The following is a 20,212-nucleotide window of genomic DNA, read 5'->3' as shown; positions in this document are numbered from 1 at the left end:
CAACCATCAAGTGTTCAAATTCTAAAGAACATCAAAGTAGTAACAAAGAGAAAGTATTGAATTTGAACTGTCAAAGCACATTTTTGTCTTTGTTTTTCAACGTGACAACATTTCAGAGGGGAATAAAGAGATTTCTTTTACTTTACACTTATTTATTAAATGCAGCTAATGCAATGCAACACTCATATACTTGAATAGAATGGAAATATTTAACAAAAAAAAAGTTTTTGCTCAAAATAAATACGATGAAGGCGTAAAATAAGGATGTGACGACACAAAAGGATCGCTCTTTCATCGACGGGTAATAAAACAAACTTCACGTCCTCCACCAGAGTCAGAGCAAATACACTTCATTACTCCCTGAATGTAAACACCCACCAGTTAATTATCTCAGTAATTCATTTCTATAACGCACAACGCAGGAGGTAGAGTCGAACCAAAACACGAGCCACAGAAACGCAGCAGTGTCACCAGCAGGTAAATGATGGTATAATCCTATAATGTAAAGTAAACATGAAGCCCAGTGTGTTAAACCTCTGAGGAGGAGGAGGAGGAGGAGGAGGAGGAGGGAGAAGGTCCTTCAGGGTTGATCCACATCAGTCACGATTCTTGGGTAGCAGCTAGCAAGCTGGACTTCCTGTGGCCATCCCTCGTACTTGTTGGCGTTTTCATCATTCGCGCAAATCTGACGGTTGGACAGAGAAGACGTGCGTTTACCGTCAGTCGTCACGCGATATATCACTAGAGCGGTCGACAACGATCAAATTGCAGTAAAAGAAAAAAGGTATCCCTGACCTTCTCGAAGGCCGTTGTCCTCTCAGAGTCCGTGCTTCCCACAAACACCCAGCTGTCTCGACTTTTCAACGACTTGAGTAAATTGCTGCCGAATTGGGCAAACAAATCCCGGGCGGCGTCTGGCATTCTTTCACCGGGGAGAAAAAAAAAAGAGGGAACACGACTGGATTATTTATCACGAAAAACCACGAGGACAGCGGAGTCGTCGCGAGTTTTAAACACTTACTTTGAATCCAGATCGTCAAAGGAGGCGGCCATAACGATCCTTAGAGGTTGAATATCCGTCAGGTATTCGATGAGTTCTTCTGCTTTGTGGTTTCTATTAAAATTCATACAGTCTTCTACATCTCCAGTTACACCTGACATGGAGAGGACGACATTAGACATTTCAAGGAATATGTGATCTCTGTTCTTGAGCATCTGCTAAACCCTAACCCTAAACCCTAAGAGATTGTAATTCATTCATTTGAACTAGAGCTGAAAAAATTAATTGGTTTGATGCTTTTTTTTCATGATTAAAACAAGATTTCTGATTGTTTTAGCTTCTTAAACGTGAACATTTTCTTCATTTCTTTGAAGAGATTGATTGATTGATTGGTTTTTCAGTTATTTACAAAATTTTATTGTTCTATATATTTATATCGTTTTATAATGTGGGTTCTTTACAGTGTAATGTATTTTTTTTTTACTACGTGTATATCGTTTTTAAAAAGCTATTTACAGTGTTTTATTGTTCTTTACATTTATAGTTTCACATATTTTTTTAATTACAAGGATTTCATTCATTTCGAAAAAAAATAAAAATATTTTAAACTCATACTCATAATGGTGATGAACACTGGTCGGAAGGAAGGGCCCCCTGGGAATTTTTGCTTAGGGCCCCGCCCCCTACAGACTCCAGAATCACCCCTGTAAGTGCCTATCCCTAATCTCAATCTTGTGATATTAGTAGTTCCTCAGAAACTAGGTTTTGTCTGATTAGGACCAGGTTTTTGGTCTCCAAGGCCAGTGTTTATGACCAGAAAAGATCCTAAAGAGTTCTTTAGAGTATTTTACTCACCATTGATCAGCACAATGTTCAGTCCCGGCCCCACGTTATTCAGCACATGGCTCATGATGCTGTTGAGACACCGTAGAGGTTAAGTTTCCCCGTCAGAAGAATCACCTTTAACTGAGAGGCGTTTACTACACACACGTCGTACATTTTACCGTCAAAACAGATCGATGGGCCCACAATATTTGCAGCTCCACTCCTGATGTTGAAAGGAAAACTGTCGACCGGACACTCTGTGGGGAGGTTGCACTTTTTCCCGGCATGCGCATCTGAAAGATTTAAAAAAAAAACGTGTTTTATATATGAAAGTGTATTATTGCCACTCAGATTTATTGAGTTTGTTGTACAGACCATGTACTCTGGCTTTCAACATACCGAGTCTGGATGCCGAGTCGGACTCATTTTTAATTGTGTGCAGCCCTTTAAAGAAAAAGAAAAACAGTTCAGTATCTGCATACTTATCACTGTCGTACACAGAATTGATCATTAAAGCACTTTTTAAGATTAAGATCACAGTGAGGTGAAGAACAAGCTAAACCGGAGCAGTGAGCTACCTGCATTCAGCGGCGCTCGGGGAGCGATGAGGGGGATAGGTGCCGCGGACTGGTCGGGGATCGAACCGGCTACCCTACAGTTTCAAGCTCGAAAGCCCTAACCACTAGGCCACAGCTGCTTTAGCTGCTTCAACTCTTATTAATTAAGTGCTGGAGCCATAATATCATTTTTGTTTTTCCGTTTTCCCTTTCTTTGATGCAGGTGACTACAAGGTTTTTGTGTTTGATCACTGGGTGGAGCAACAGTTCAGGGAGTGTTTATTTATAGCAATTCTCCAGGTTAAAGAAGTATTTGGAATTAGATTAGATTAGATTAGACTGAACTGTCTATGTGACAAAAAAATGAGTCACCGCAATCGAACGAAGTGCTGAAAATCCAAAATGTGTGTCCAGAAATAGGTTCCCCACCTGTTCCCCACACCTCAGTACGTCAGAAAGTCACCCCGTCTCAACCCAGACATGAAGCAGAACTTTATCAAATCCTGTAAATGAGTCATATTTATGAATTAAATACTTAATACTTATCTTCTTCTATCCGTTTTATTTTTTATTTTTTTCAAATAAACTACTATTATGTCGTAACGTGACACATTTCACGTATTAAAACATTATACTCATCCATGTGTACATTTAAGTCAAACATAGAAAAAACTTGGAAACATTCACAGATTCAAACTATGTTGAGTCAACTTGAACTTCTAAAAAGTTTCACTACACTACACCGGCCGGCCCACTAGAGGGCCCCCAAGCGCAATTAACTAAAAAAAAAAAAAAAAGTTTGGATTGCTGTAGTTTACTTATTTTTTCTCCCCATTTTTACCAAAGCTTTTCACAGTTTTTACATAGTTGTGATACCAGATGTGATTATTTAACTTTATATTTTTATTTATAAACCATTTTTATTACCTTGTTCCGGTTGCCTCTGTTGATTAACATTATTAATGAAGTATTTGTTTGACATGTATTTTTTTTAATTTTATTTAAGGCTGTGTTTTTTACATATAAAAGTCAAATCTTTGTATTACAGGAGTGTATTTTGAATCCCCCCCCAAAGATTGTGCACATTTTTAGATTTTCAGACCTGAATATCTTAATATTTTATTTCTAAACCGTTTGGTTTTATGTATTGATCCTCTGTGTTCGCCAGTTGCTGAGTTTGCAAAATATTAATTGAAAGATTTTTCTGCAAGTTTGCAAATGTGGCGTCTGCTTCCATGCATTTAATCACTGTGGATTACAATTGAACTACGACAACAAAAAGTTCTCACATTTTAGTTTTACAAGGGTATTCGTGACAGAGCAGAATAAGTAGAATACCTTTAGTGTAGTAGGTGTGTGAATGATCAATAATCATTATTATTTGGCAGTAACAGAGGGCCCCAAAAGCACATTTTGCTTAGGGCCGGCCCTGATTACTGTAAAGGTGTTTTTCGGGTGTTGCACTTTTTAGACGGTCCCTGCGCTGACCCGACTGCACGGACGGTGAAATCAGCGTTAGCAGCTTCTCCAGCTCCACAGACGCAGGCTCGATTTTCTGACGAAAACGAGGTCGTAGCGTGTTAAAATACGTCACGCACGTATTTCACGTATTTCAACAACGTCCCGTTTGAACGTTATCGACCGCGGAAGTTCGAATATGCTTCTAAAACTTTGACATACGCAGTTATTGTTGTGATGCTACTATTTACCCGCGTGTCTGCGTTCATCTGCGACTGGATTTAAGCTAACTGAAACGAAGGTAAGACAAAAGTGAATGAAAAGAAGAGGCAGCTTAGGATATAATAATAATAATAATAATAATAATAATAATAAAAATATCTTACTTTCAATGGGTCTGACACTCCAAAGTCTATTAAAGGTGTTGACTTGCCATATTACTATGAGGACAATGATTACAGCCACTAAGTACCAATGAACTGTGTAACACAAAGAGGTAATTGGGTGTTAAACAGTATAATAACAACACATAAGACACTTAAAAAAAAGAATGTGACAATAAAATGACAAAGTCTCACCTTGATATTTCATATCTGCGCTGAAGCCTCACACCCTCTTCCTGCTGCTAACTGTCATAAAGTAATAACGTGGGCAAAGCACAGGTCTGACATCAGCAGACACTCCTGAATAAATATTAACTTTGTTGACACAAAAGCGAGTCCTAGTCCTCGTCCTCGTCCTCTTCCTGTATCTTCTGTCCTCTTAAAGCCCTGGATCGTACGACAGTTGTTCTTTGGACAAACATGCAATTCTGTGCAAGTGGACGATATCTTATTACTTACTATTACCCAATGTCAAAAAGAAAACAGGGAGGCATTCCTGTAGTAACAGATACCGTCTACCGTGGGGAACAATGGAAACAACTTACTGTGGCTTTTTAGTCGGTGTGGCTGCTCGCTTCAGTTCAATAATAGACAACAAAGCGCACGATCAGATAACAGTTAAAAGGTTCATATAAAAGCAAAACAAAGCTTTCGTCTTAGCAGATGTGGAAAGAAACATTCCACTCAATTAAAGTGCCACTATTTTGGTACAATTTGACTTCAGTACAAGTAAAAGTACTTAAGTTAAAGTAAAAAAAAGCACCGTGTTTAAAATGTACTTCTTTTGTCACATTATTATTAAATAATAACGTAATTGTAAAAGGTTTGCCTTTTATCTATTGTTATTCTTTTTTTAAATAAAAGGAAAACCTTTTATTCATTCTTAATTCAGGCTAACATTTTTTAAACTAATTTAAAATGTAGTAGTAGTACAATACTTACAAAAAATACTTACGGAAACTTGGTGGGAGGATGTTAGAGACCAAGACGGACAAATAAGTCGTCCATAACCATGGCCTCAACGCAACAGGAAGTCGGCCATTTTGACAATTTTCACCCTACGTAAATGAGCGAACTCGTCCGAGCGCGTTTGTCGTACCAAAAAACAATGTGCCAATTGGTACCAGACATCAAAGTCGAAAGGTTGTCGAAAGGGTTTTGCAGAATAAAAAGGGGCCGTGATCAGATGAAAAACACAATATTTATGAGTGTTTTAAGTTGTAAATCGGTCAGATTTGACCCGAACAATAACGTAATTGTAACGGTTTGCCTTTTAATTATTATTATAATTTTTTTTATTAAAAGGCAAACCTTTACAAATTCAAGTGCCGAATTTTTTTTTTTTTTTTTTTTTTTTTTTTTATTCAGGCCAACATTTTTTGAACTCGAGTTAAAACGTAGAGTACAATACTTTCAAAAAACAAGCAAAAGTAAAATTTTAAAAATGAGTAACACAAAAAAAAGTACATGCAAATACAACAACTCAATTATAGTAACATGAATTGATAGCGTACAGCAACAGGATGCTGAGTTTTAGGTGAAATTCTGACGGCGTCCTTGTGGATTTGTGAAAGATCCGAAAGGTGTTTGCAGCCGTCCTATAATACCGTGTACAATAACATCCCACTTATATGACGATTCAAGTGAATCAAACTGGAGCCACACAGACACAAAACAATTCAGAATTTTACAGAAAAAAAACCCCTAGCTTTAAAACACTAGCTTACATAAAAATCTTCTTAAAGAACAGGGAAACACTGTCGGCAGCAATTGGTCATTACATGTGTTAAAATTGAGAAAATAAGACGTATATCCTAAAGACAACATTTATTCCTGCGTTAGCAAACACCCGCCCTGCTGAGCACTGTACCGTAACTGAGCCTGAGACAGCTTTAAGCTATGAGATATAGATAAGTTATATTTAAGGCGCCTTTCAAGACACTCAAGGTCGCCATATATATATATATACATATACATATATATATATATATACATATATTTTTTTTTTTACCTGTAATATTAGATACATTGTATCTAAGTAGTGTACGTTGATCATAAAAAAGCGTCCACACGTATCCAGGAACAAACAGGCCAAACAAGCTAATTATCGAAAACATCTTAATCAAACACAAGCTGATACAACATCAATTAAAGTGCACATACGCAAGTGTTTAAACAAACCTCCCGTATGGCAGCTCTGTTGTTGTTCATTGACGGTGTATTGTCCTAACGTGACACATTTCACTTATTATCATGATCAAATCCAGTATCTGGCTCAACTGTGCTGTGTACGTCACCCTCCAGAATGTAATAATTTAACCCTCACACCTATAACCTGCATCCCTGGAAAACGTGTTATGCTCAGACAAACAAAGTAATTAGCTTAAAGCTTTAATACACAACAGCGTATGCGAGGTGTAATTTTGATCAATGTCCTACACAAAGAAGGATGCAAAGAAGGATGTGGTGGAAAGAAATTTTTCAGGGAGGTGTTGTCACTTTTATTTTTTTTTAAATATATAAATAAGGGTGTGGTGGAGAGCACTGTTTGACATGTCAGTTCAAAAAGTCTCCCAGGTGCTGCATGATTCACATCATGATCACGCTCAGTCCCCCCCCCCCAACAATGATGATTTGCTTCGTTCATCCAGGTTTATTTTGAAATTCCTGTCGAGTTAAAGCAAAACAGGGATCAGTGGACTAACCCTAACCCTATGAACTGAAAATTAATGAACAAAAATCATGTTAAAAAGACAGATCAATCCCCTTTTTGCATTTCAGTTTATAGTCAATCATTGGTTCTCAAACTGTGGTGGTACGCAAGCTTCCTCTGGGAGGAAAAACCAGGGTATGTGATGGAAGTGAAGCTGAGGAATTTTGACCAAGAAAAAACAATAATAAACTAGGATTTCATACAGTCATGATAGGGCCATCGTGTCAAAACATTTCCTGTTTTGTGGCCAAATGGCAGCTAAATTTAAAACAGCCGACTTCCTATTGGGTCAAATTTGTGTCCGTAGACGTGTTCCGGGTTGGTTTCTTGTGTCACGTATAAAGGCGATCGGTCAATGTTTGTTATATAAAGTTATAGGGCACTTCCTGTTTCGTGGCGAATGGTCAAAATTCAGCAAAAAGCTGATGGTTGCTGTGGCCACGCCCCTTTTGAATCAGCAACAACCTTTCGCCTTTGATGTGTCTAGTACATTGTTTTTAAACTCGGTACGACAAACATGATCGGACGAGTTAGCTCATTTACGCAGGGTGAAAATCAGCAAAATTAAAAATGGCCGATTTGCTGTTGGATCAAATTTGTGTCCGTAGACGTGTTCGGGGTCGGTCTCTTGTGTCACGTATAAAGTTTGGAGGTGATCAGTCGATGTATGTTATATAAAGTTATATAAAGGGCACTTCCTGTTTCGTGGCAAATGGTCGAAATTCGCCAAACGCAGATGGTTTCTGTGGCCACGCCCCCTTTGAATCCGCAAAAACCTTTAGCTTTTGATGCATCTATTACCAATTGTTTTTAAAGTCGGTACAACAAATGCACTCGGACGAGCTCGCACTTATGTAGGGTGAAAATCGTCAAAATGGCCGTCTTCCTGTTGCGTTGAGGCCATAGTCACGGTCGACTTTTTTTGTCCGTCTTGTTTCCAGAAAAACTCTTGAAACTTTGCATGGAGGTCAGGTCTGGCCAAAACACGATATCGGTTCCTTGGACGAATTTGTGCTAGGAGCTGGTTCGGACCCTGCCATTCATGCCCGGGTCCCCGATCCGACGACTTTTGTCTGACCGTGACCCGACCTCTGGGGGCGCTATAGAGCCCTGAGGCTATCGCGTTTTCCGCCGACCTGACCTCCATGCCAAAGTTTCAAGAGTTTTTATGCACTTGACCCTCCTCAAAAATGACTGCAAAGCCACGGATGAAATAATAAAAATGATCTGAAGGATAACACCTTATCTCTCAGTTCATCTTAATCTAATATCTCTACACAAGTGTGTGGAAGAGCAGGAGGATGATAATAGAGCAAGTTATCTTATTGGGAATAAATCTGCCTCCTGTGGTAATGACGGTGTCACTTGCGAGAGTTCAATATTTCCTCAGGTGGTATTTGGCAGAAACAGCTTGAAAACCACTGTATTCAATGATCAAATGACTGTAGCCGTGTGTAATCATTTAATCAAACATTTGCTCTGATGCACTCGTCTGCTTTATCTGGCTGGTAAATGCAGCTTTGAATAGAACCCACAGGAACCTTAGACAGTAGATCTTACTTTATGCAATAAATGCCAAAACAACACAATAAAATGTTGAAAATCTGTGTTTTTTAGCTCTCGTGTGGTGAGATGATGTAATTATTTCTGTAAACATCCATCACTCACTTTATGTTTTCAGTCTAATCACAATTGGAACATTTTAGACTCACTAATTCAACATCGTGGCTATTTTCGTGTCGCTGCTGAACTGTATTATTATGTTTTATGGACGTGTTTTGACAAGTTAATACAAGTAGATTCAATTTATGACAGTGTGTGGCTTTAAAAAAACGAAATAGTGACGACAGGGTGTAATACTAAAGAGAACCAGCAGAGGGTCTTAACGTACCATGTGCTAATCCATTGACCATGCGTTCAGTGAATCAAAGGGCTGAATAACACACACACACACACACACACACACACACACACACACACACACACACACACACAAAGTAGTAACATTTCAATCTTTCATTCCTTTTTCTTTGGTAAATAATACTACAAAGAATAGCTTTGAGAGGCTTTTGAATTGTAGCCTGTCAAACAAGAACCATTTACTTTTCTAACACACTCTTTCTTAAGATATGAGAGAGGAAGAAAAGTAAATGTTCAAGGCCAATAAAAACACTCGAGTCAGTCCATTATCAGCATATTCAATAACCATCAAACATGTTTCCAAAATGTACCGTAACACACACGGTAAGTTCACACCGTCATCAGTAACTTGAGAAGCAGCACTGAGAGAAGAACTGGTTTGATCAAAGTGGTTTCACTTTTCCACGTGTCCATGAACGTACACAGAATTATTCACACAAACATACATTACAGAATGCTTAAAGGGACTTGAAGTGAATCAGGAACCTGTACTTTTTTGCACCATCAACACAACTGATGATCACCTGCATGCACTCTGGTTCTGTCCACTACGGAAGCATATTGCATTCACTTGAAAAAAAAAAAAACAGTTTTTCTCAGTAATTAATTTTCGGTTTGATTTTTTAAATATTTTTTTTTCTTTTTTTCTGACTTATATTTTTTCCCTGTTTTTCAAATTTTTTTTTCTGTTTTTCTGAGTAATTTTTTTTTCTGTTTTTCAGAGTAATTTTTTTTCTGTTTTTCGTGCAAATATTTTTTCCCCCTTTTTTTTCTGTTTTTCAGAGTAATTTTTTTCTGTTTTTCGTGCACATTTTTATTCCCCTGTTTTTCAGAGTAATTTTTTTCAGAATTATCGAGAACTCTTGCTATGGTACACACGCCGCCGAAGGCGATACCGGCGCCGCAGCTGCACACCGTGTGCATCCAATATTTTCAGCAGTCTCATGATTGTCTCTTGAGCCTGAATGCATTTCAAATGCATCATCTTGTATCCATGGAGCATGCCATATCTGTCCAACTGATCCTGGAGAAAGATAGCTATGTCTAGCAGATCTGAAAGTCCTCAGGTGCCTGCGTTAAGTTGACAAACTAATGATAATACCACCTATCTGACTTAAAGACAGGACTATCTTCCAGTGTCTTAAACCCAGATCATTGTAAAACTTGATTAAACTAAACAAGCCGTCCATGTTGTTATAAAAAAAATTACTCTGAAAAACAGAAAAAAAATTACTCCGAAAAACAGAAAAAAAATTTCTCCGAAAAACAGAAAAAGATTTTCTCCGGAAAACAGAAAAACATTTACTCTGAAAAACAGAAAAAAAAATTACTCCGAAAAACAGAAAAAAAAATTCTCCGAAAAACAGAAAAAAAATTTCTCCGAAAAACTGAAAAAAATTTACTCTGAGAAACAGAAAAAAAAAATTTTGCATGAAAAAGAGAAAAAAAATTACTCAGAAAAACAGAAAAACATTTTTTGACAGAAAGACAAGGAAAAAATAATTCAAAAAATCAAACCGAAAATTAATTACTGAGAAAAACAGGAGTTTTTTTTTTTTTTTTCAAGTGAATGCAATATGCTTCCGTAGTCCACCCATCCAAAACCTTCTGGGCAAGATATAAAACCACAACACATCCCACTACCCACTGCAGGATCTCGCTATGCTAACCCCTAGTGCTCACGCAGCACGCAGGTGCACCCATGGTCATTTGCAGTGGGAATAATGCACAACTCCTTATATGGACATCCTGGGGGTGTGTGTTTGTAGGTCACATATTCAGGCTTTAAAAATGGGTTCTTCTTATGTATTGTTGAGCCAAATGCTAGTAGCCTCTGTGGCTGATGTCATTTCCTGTCCCTTAAGTTTTGTTTTACTTTACTGTCATCTTATGTGTTGTTGAGTCAAAGTTATGGTTCATTTTATGTCGCATTTTTAGTCGTGATATGAAGCAGCAATAATTGTGCAGAAGTCACAAAATCGTGATTTGGTAAAAATTATTTCTTTGTTGTCTGGAATAATAGTTGCGCAGAATATTTTAATATCGGTACTGTACATATTTTCCCTCTTAACAATATCGATAATTATAAACCTTAAATAACGTATGAATTAACGCCGTAGTTAACCTGAATAGCACGATTAAATGTTTGGCTAACAAATGTTAGCATTTATTAATGCTAATTAATGTGCCCTTATTCTTAAAGTGTTCATCAAATTATTTCACTTTGAGTTCGTCCTGTGAGAGTTTTTATTTCATTTTGCTGCCATAAAGGTAAGCTGTTAAATATCAAAGAGTCAGTGGAGCGTGTTTATTTAAGGTGGAGAAATTAGCGAAGAAGTGGGCATGATAATGGAAATAGATCTCGAAATTAAACAGATTTAAACTTATTTATACCTTGTTTCCGCAACATTAATACTCGTTTTTATCTATAGCAAAGTGTTTCTGACACGACGTTGAAGTACAATGAAACAAATGATAAAAATCAAATGGACTCATTATAAAAGATGCTTTCTGGTGATTTCGATTTCCACATTTTTAAAAACCATTTCCCACAATGCCACCCTGTATTCACAGAGTTAACAAAGCTCCTTAAAAAGAGGAGCCAAAGAAATTAAACAACTCTTTTCATGGGGCTGTGTTAAGACCTTGATATGTAATTAGCGAGTGTTCCTTTAAAGTAGTCCGTGACAAAACACACTCGGCACACTCACGATGCGCACAAAGAGACAAACGCGGCTAAGAATCCAAATCAGACGGTAAATAAAGACAATCACACATTCGCTTGTTCCACCTCCTCCAAATGTGAGGATTGCTGTTGCTTTTCAAAAACAAATCACACCCATTTTGGGCGAAGCTGTGTGGATGAAAACGACAAATCAAAAGATTCTTTCAGGCCCTAAACAAGAAAATTCATCAATTTTCTCTCTTGTTGGTTTGAGATTTACTCCAGAAGATGCTGGCAAAAATAAAAAGTTAGTGATGACGTGATGCCGCCATGGTGAAACCTGAGCTGCTGAACTCTGACCCCTACACCTGCTTCAGCTAGTACCTAGCTACTACGTGACAGATGAACTTCCCCTACACTGAGGATCTCAAATAAAAGGCTTGTTAATTAAGTTTGCCGTCTCCACTGATAAGCACCACTTTTGGCATACGCGGACGGAGATTACCGGCGCAATAATCCCACCAGGGTGAAGCCTTAACCTGGCCTAAAAAGACAAATGAATCCAATATGAGCTAACAGTGCGGTAGTTAAAGAGGCCATAAACCTAACAGCTCGGTTCATGATGTGTGGCTTCGATAAAGAGGAAATACGAGCAGAAGATATGGCAGCCGAAACAGCAGCAGGATATGGATCAGAGCAAATCAGTGTGCAAACCAAAAAAAAAAGCTCAACAACAGGGGCATGAATCTCCGGGCCAAGCAGGAGCATTTCTGACACTCACTATCACTCACTTGTAAATTGTTAACGCCCCACCTACGCCGAACCTATTATCTCCAACGCTAAGGTCTGAGTTAAACACCACACACTCCGTGCCGTAATGCCACGAGTGTGAAATCTTATGTCTTTGAAGTGATAATTAGGATCCACGTGGCGCGTGGTCAAAAAGTAATAATCGCGACATCCATCACACTGAGGAGGAGGTGATATGAAACACGATGAAACAGCAGATGAGCTACGACTGCACAGACGCAGGCTTTTATCACCACGTCGGGCAAGAGCCGCGATTCTGTTCCCCGAGTTTTCAACTGGTGTATTCTGTGAAACGCATTTAAGAAACTTAGAGCTGCAGCAGGAGGGATCACGACAAGAAACTGACCGAGTATTTGATCTATTTTTATTGTTAGTCTATTGTAAACGAGGTTAACAACTCAACAACTAAAATACTCACACTAACACTGTTTACACTCCTGCCCTCAGGACGGAGGTACAGGAGTGCCAAATGCAGGTCAACCCGTCTAAAGAACTCGTTCTACCCCACTGCCATCAGAATCCTGAACAGCTGAGCAGGACTACAATTGTCACTTTAAACCTGACACATGTCACTTTAAATCTGTTGCACAAAATCTTGCACAACCAGTGTGCACTTTATGTACAGTTCTTCTTACTCATGCAGATGTTTATACTTATTTCATGCATATATATTATTTTTGTTTTTTGGTAATATTTTTTCTTATGTATATTATACTTTTTAAAACATTTATTTCTACTTTATGCTGGTATTTTTGAGTGGACAGCAAAGTAAGAATTTCATTGTACAGGGAAACGTGTTTCTTTACTGTGCATATGACAATGAACACTTTGAATCTTTGAATCTTGAATCTAACACACCTACGCACAAAAATGTGCTCATTGAAACTCAAATCACTACTTTTTGATGAATTATTACAAAAACGTGGCAATTTAAGGGTTAAAAACGTTCATTAATTCATTCAGTAATGTGTGATGTGTATGAGGAATGATAAAATAATTTGAAGATGCATCTAAAGGTTAAATTTACTCTTATGTAACCAGGTACAGGGCTGCAACAATTAGTTGATTATTAATCAAGTACTATTTTGATTATTAATCAATCAGTTTGACTGGTTTTTTTGTTTGTTTGTTTTTTCAATAATTAAACCTTTAACTGCGAGCGTATCCCTGACTCATTCTAAAACACATGGTTTTAAAGCTCCCATAGAGTGGTCCTGTTGCACATATATGTTAGTTATGGAGGTCTACTTACATACATTAACTTGTTTTTATGGTCAAAAACCTCCTAGTTGCTGTAAACGAGCCGATTGAAATCCTCTTTTCTGACGCTGTTCCCCAACCGCGATATTTCAGACATAAATCTCACTCCCAGAAGACAGTCTTGTGATTGGCCAATACCCGGAAGTGACATATTCACCACATCTGCTCTCAGAAGCGCAGCTCCCCCCTCTGGAACGATGGATGCACTGCTACTCATTATCAAAACATTGTTTTAACAGTGTTTAAAAATAGCTTCTTCACGACTCCCCGCCGCAGTCCCTTTGACGACCTTTGACCCGGAGTCAGACCCAGAGTCAGAAGACACTGTCGCTCGTGAAACACCTCCACAACGGACGTTATTCTTCTTCTGCGGTTCAATGTACACAACCGGATGTGCCCGGACTAGTGCCCGGAGCAGGAGGATCTGCTGTTCAGGAGAACCCGCTGTTTACGTAACCGGACCGGGTTTTTTCAGAGATCTCGCTGAGCCCGAGATTATAATAAAACACAGCGTTCTCAGCAGTGGCTGAACTGTTTGTTTTGAACCTTCAGGGCTTCGTAAACAAGGTAATGACGCAGATACACACTAAAAAACAGCGTTAATTGGAACTTCCGGTCTCGGTCCTCTTTAAATTTGTAAATGATGTTCCCAATTGGAAGGAAAAAAGGCAATAAAGCATGGCACATATGAGTGGACACAGCGTGACTGACAGCTGGAATCGTCCAATAAGAAGTAGCCTGTCGCAGCTGTGAATATCCGATTTCAATAACTGGTCAAACCACAAATCGTCAAGCTTCCACAAGGGGGAGAATCCGTCTAAATATGTCATACGTGTGTCACTATGTTAGGTACAAAAGAAGTTCATCAAAACTTCAGTTTGCTCTCCAGCAGTGGACAGTAATCATAACTGAACATTGAGTCCCTGGACACTTATGAAAGTCGTTGATATTTCGGCCCTGAAAGTGAAGGGGTCTGCTAACTTGAAGGGCGAGACAATGCAAGCAGAGGGTTGACAGATCCTTGTGATGTTTACATTTCTTAAAGGAAGCGTGTGGCGCTTTCCTGCTGCGTTGAACAAAAATATGTATTTGTTGAGGTGGCATTATGTAAACAGGTTCCGACTGCGACACGTTTGTCGTCTACTAGGATTTCTCCATATTTCATAAATTCAGTAAGTTTGCGAACCACGGATAATTACAGCAGGAACATTGAAGGCCAAATATGCCATTTTGCCTCGCAGACATAAAGAAGTACAGTGTTTACCTGTTGTGCTGACATCTTCTTCAACCTCGCTGCCATCTGTGGTTAGACTATGTTTACATCTGGATACGCACAAAAAGAACACAGCATATTAATTAGGCCTCAAAATGGTGGAGGACATTTAAAACTTACTAATATAAAAACAACATTTCTATCAAAAAGGCACCAGGCTAAATGTGTTTACCTCCCCGTCTTCCTGTTTGTGTTCACCTGCTGTGACTGCAAAGTGTTTTTCACACATATTACTACACATACTATTCATTTTCTACAGCTTATTTTTTTTACAGCATAAATATATACATATATATGCATATACATGCATGTATATATGCATATACATATATATGCATATACATGAATGTATATATGCATATGCATATACACACATATGCCTATATATACGTAGATACGTGTATATATGTATGCACATATACATATATACGTATAGATATACACATATATGCGTATATATGACACCCTGTCATAAAAACGAGACAACATAAATGTTTTCTAAATCTTTTTTTGAGAAAAAGAACTTGTTGGACACTAAAAATATCAGTTATTTCTTTGGCACATGACAAAACTCAATTCACCTTTTTATAGCCACATTTGTATTATAGCTCACTGGGCAAAGTCAGAAATTAATCAAGCATAACATTCAACCACTAAACACATTTTATTTTCCTGTTCAGGCATGTAAGTAAATCACTATAATTTGACATCTTAATCAAGAAATAATAATGTGCTTTACTATATTTAAAAAAAAAAAATGTAGCATTAAAAATATCATTTTGGTTAAAGAGCTTCTACATACTGCTGGATTAGCCATCGCAGAAACATAAAACAGCTATTTTGATAATTACCGATGCTAATTATACATATATAGCACACAAAAATGAAGGGATTAAGGACCTGAATGAAGACATCAACGTTTCATTTGTTTGCTTTGATCTGAGGCAACAACTCCTCACTGTTAATGACGAGACGGTCGTGTATCAGCTGCTCATCAGGTGTGATCGTTAAAAAAAACATTTAAAATGTGATACAGATACTACTACTATACAATTATCTTCTTTCACACTTTCAGTGTTAATAAATACACGGGAAGTGAGAGCAGTGTTCAACAGCTGGAGATTAAATTGTAAAGTAAACTCGATAAAAACCACGCGGAGCCACAGTGGTTTCAATTTAAATTTAATTAAAATCATGTTTACACAAATTAATATATGTTCCATTTTGAATGTGATGAAAAGAATAACTGGTATTAAAGTGGGACATTTAGCCAGAAGAAAAAGTTATATATAAGACATCTTGGAGCTAAAAAGAAGCTCAAGGATGTTCCTGCATTCATTCAATAGGCCAAGACTTGAAAAAAAGACTCCTTTTATCATGAGATGTGCGAGTGCGACAACTCCACTTCTCACAAAAAAAAAGTTTGTAGTTTTGTCTCCCGATTCGTTCGCTCAGCAGCGTGACACGACACGAAAAAAAGAAGCTCTTGTTAGTTTGCCAAAAACAAAAGCGGCGACATGAAAAAGGTTTCTTAGTGCGGCGGATATCCATTCATCCGCAGTCAATGACAAGTGAATTATTAATCCAGAGTCTCTTGGTTAAGCTAGTTCATAGTACTTCCCCGTCTTTGGATCAAAATAACAGTTGAGGCACGGATCATAGAGCAGATTCAGATACTCGTCCTCCAGCTCCTCTCCATTCACAGACTCATCCCCTCCTGAAATATAACACCCAAGAAAACCACTTGGCATAGAACGCAGTGCAACAGTATTTCACACGAATGCAGTTTACACAGATCGAGATCTATGCGTGTAATCGACGTACTGTACTTTTTTTTTTTGTTAATGTACGCGCGGCACATGCTGACGAGAATTCAAAAATGTGAAGTGCAGCCACTGAGGTGACCTTCAGGGACAGGTGGATTTAAAAGTTTTCCGTCACTGCCATTTTTTTCCCCTCATCAATCAACACCTACGACATGCCCCGCTACCGCGTTACGAAGCTGTAAAGAGATTCTCTGTAATCCACTTCTTTAAGGCATGCGAATCTGGCTGTTAAGCTGACAGGCAGTTAAATGCTAAAAAGGTTATGGAACGCTCCGAGAGGAACATTTTATCTCATCAGAACTTGGGCAATGATAATGAAAACTAATTAGAAGACACATTGTGCAAGAGGTTTTTAAAACGATGCTGTAAACTGGAAAGGTTTCATCAATTAACCTTGTCGATGTGTCTAGGGGGTACGGACCTGTAATGAGCCCGTCTCTTTTGACCTATGGAGTTATGTGGAGGACAGAGCGCTCCGCTCTCCTGGTTTTTTTTTTACTCTTTAATTAGACACCGTTTCACACACTTTACCGTCTTGCTTTGTACAGTCTCGGGGAAGGAAAACGTACCGTTTCTCTGACACCGATGACCGTCTCCGTTACATGTGTGCGTTCGCGCAATTACAGTGGTTGATGTTGGAGCGGAGGATTGTTTGCCGTCCTCGTCGTCTTCAAAGTGGAGGTGTGTGTGAATGCAAACGGACTAAAATTAAAGCCACTGTACCTTCAACGAGATTCCCCCAGTTGTTCGGCGTGTTCCCTGACCTTCTTGGCTGGTTGGGAGGCATAATCGGAGGGCTAAGCACATCCATCCACTCCCTAAGGAAGAGACCATCAAGGTACACGGTTATGACAACACATACCATTACACTCACCCTGCACATCAAATTGCTTCTATGTGACATTCTAACAATGGAGTCTCATCACTGACTGCTCTTCCAAGCCCATCTAAGCTTCCATTGTCCTTGAGCCACTTGTCCTCCTCTCAGTTTTACCTAAAAGGATCATTTATTAGGAGCCAATTCAAGCTGTGACTTCCAAGTGTCCACATTCTGGCCAGGTGTCTTCACCTCGTCTGCGTCAGAGGGCGCCGGACATCTTCTCTCGCTCTCTCTAAATTAGTTTATGGTCTCGTCTGAGGTGCACACAGGCTGCAACATCAGTCTTTTTCTGAGGAAATGAAGGCACTGCTATTTTAGAGATTGAAGCTGGGGGAAGGCAAAAACGCCACAAGATGAATTACTGCTGAGAGATCTCTGTGAGATTCCTTGGTTAAACAGAACATGTGTAGTCACTTCAGACTATACATTAGACACACAATTATCCATTTAACGTATTTTGCCTCCGGACTTGACATCTCAGAGCACACTGACGCATACTTATCGAGGACCTTAAATGTACAGTATTCAGCCGAGAGCAGACGATTCAGACGTGTGTATCCAGTGCTGTCGCTCTTTCTTAAAACAAAGTATGTTCACAAAGCTGTATAGTACATTCACTGAGCCCTATAGATAGACATTTTGCCTTAGAGCAGAGCATTTAGGCTGCTTTTTCCCCATGACTATTCTTTAAACGTACAGTATATACAGAGGATATAAGAATGTGCTGCATAGAGTGTCTTATTTTCTTGGAATGCTGTGTTCTTTTTCTACCATGCATAACACCCCTTGTTTTGCCCAAATAACTCTATTTTAGTTTCATCAGTCCACAGCACCTTGTTCCAAAATGAAGCTGGCTTGTCCAAATGTGCTTTAGCATACGTCAAGCGACTCCGTTTGTGGCGGGTGCAGAGAAAAGGCTTTTTCTGCATTACTCTTCCATACAGCATCTCCTTGTGTAAAGTGCGCTGAATAGTTGAACGATGAACAGTGACACCATCTGCAGCGAGATGATGTTGTAGGTCTTTGGAGCTGGTCTGTGGGTTGACTGTGACTGTTCTCACCACCCTTCACCTCTGCTTATCTGAGATATTTCTTGGTCTGCCACTTCGGGCCTTAACTAGAACTGTTCTCCTGTGGTCTTCCAGTTCCTCACAATGTTCCTCACAGTTGAAACTGAGAGCTTAAATCTCTGAGATAGCTTTCTGTATCCTTCCCCTAAACCATGATGTTGAACAATCATTGTTTTCAGGTCATTTAGTTCCCTGGTGTCCTAATGAACATGTCTGTGACATGCTTTGGTCAAAATACCATAAGGATGAAGCACCACAGCAGTTCAATCACTCTGCCAAAACAGCCCTGTTCAGAACGCTCCGTTTAGTAGTATCTCTTTAAAAGAAAAGAAAAGTAAAACGAAACGGACAGGAAATGACATCAGCCACAGAGGCTACTGGGAGCTAACAGCAGTTAGCATTTGGAAAAGTGATCATTTGCAGGCTCTAGCGGGCACACTGCCGTCATATATAAAATGTATCCACTGGACAGATAAATCCTCTGAAGGTGGAAGTTTGTGTAGAACTCTGTGCTGCATTGTTGAGCCAAGAACAGAACACTTTGCGGACTTCCCGTTTTCAGATACCGTTGCCCTCGCCTGCACTCTCGCCTTTTTTAGGGACAAAGCGACTAATAGGGCCTGCAGAGTCCCACATATAAGGATTTAAATGATTAAAAAGTTGATTTTGCATAATATGGGACCTTTAAAAGCCTGAATATGTGACCTATAAATACACATCCAGAGGATGTCCATATAAGGAGTACAGATCTGTGCTACATGAGCACTAAGGGTTAAATAAAAATAATAATGTTCATACAGCAAATGACAAAATATTTACATTGATCACTTATAAACGTTGCAGATTTAATGGGAAATGGCTTTTAATGGTATTCTATCGTTCTTTAATCTACTTTTAGTGATCTAGCTCGCTGCTACAGTGACACAAAAATACCAACAAGAGTATATTAAATAATTTTGTATGAAAAAGCTATCAGGCTTCATTTTCTTTTCATCAAATCTTTAGCTTTACTTAAAAAACTAAATTCCTCATTTTGTATTTGTAAGCCTTCACAGTAATTTGGTGACTTATCTCTCTTGAGGCGCTGACTTTTACTATTATTATTATTTCTGACAAAAGCATTCACCCATACACTCTCACACCACTTTGACTGTAATAGGCAAGAACATCCTACAAAAGTTAATAGATGTAATTTTCAAGGATAAGGGTCTTTGCAAAAATCCCTCTGCAAAGAGGCACTTGATGTGAATGATTAAATTGTTCTATTTTGAAGGGAGATATTTATAATGCAGATGTGGAAGAGGCCGCCATAGACGGATGGAATGAGTTTGTTTTAATGTGACTAAGAGCAGTAAGTGTTTCTGCTCAGCAATGAAATACAATGAATCTAAAGTTACTATTGCACGTCCCCCAGGTGAACAGCATTCAGGCGGTCCTGGCGCTCGCAACAGTCGTCATTGTAACAACTCGAAATGTTACTCAAGGTCTCCTTGATAACCTTATTCATGCCCAATTCTTTCGGTACGTCAGCCAAAGGCAAGGCACGAGCACTAAATGGAACATGTAAAATGG

The 20,212-nt window shown here is 38.7% G+C and overlaps 1 protein-coding gene across 1 annotated transcript in view; it reads right to left on the bottom strand.

Annotated features, from left to right (window-relative positions):
* Window positions 1-16,462: 16,462 nt before the first annotated feature.
* cfap20dc (CFAP20 domain containing) overlaps window positions 16,463-20,212 on the bottom strand; it is a gene marked incomplete at both ends in the record, with an annotated part of 28,390 nt that continues 24,640 nt past the window's right edge. Inside the window, 2 exons of the mRNA XM_083892580.1 lie at window positions 16,463-16,581; window positions 17,414-17,508. Coding sequence (XP_083748706.1) covers window positions 16,463-16,581; window positions 17,414-17,508 — 214 coding nt within the window. The remainder of the gene's footprint in view (window positions 16,582-17,413; window positions 17,509-20,212) is intronic.

Source organism: Microchirus variegatus, assembly GCF_963457635.1.
Source record: "Microchirus variegatus genome assembly, chromosome: 7".
Lineage (NCBI taxonomy): Eukaryota > Metazoa > Chordata > Actinopteri > Pleuronectiformes > Soleidae > Microchirus > Microchirus variegatus.
Note: the sequence above shows the minus strand (reverse complement) of the source record. Positions and strands in the feature narration are given on the sequence as shown.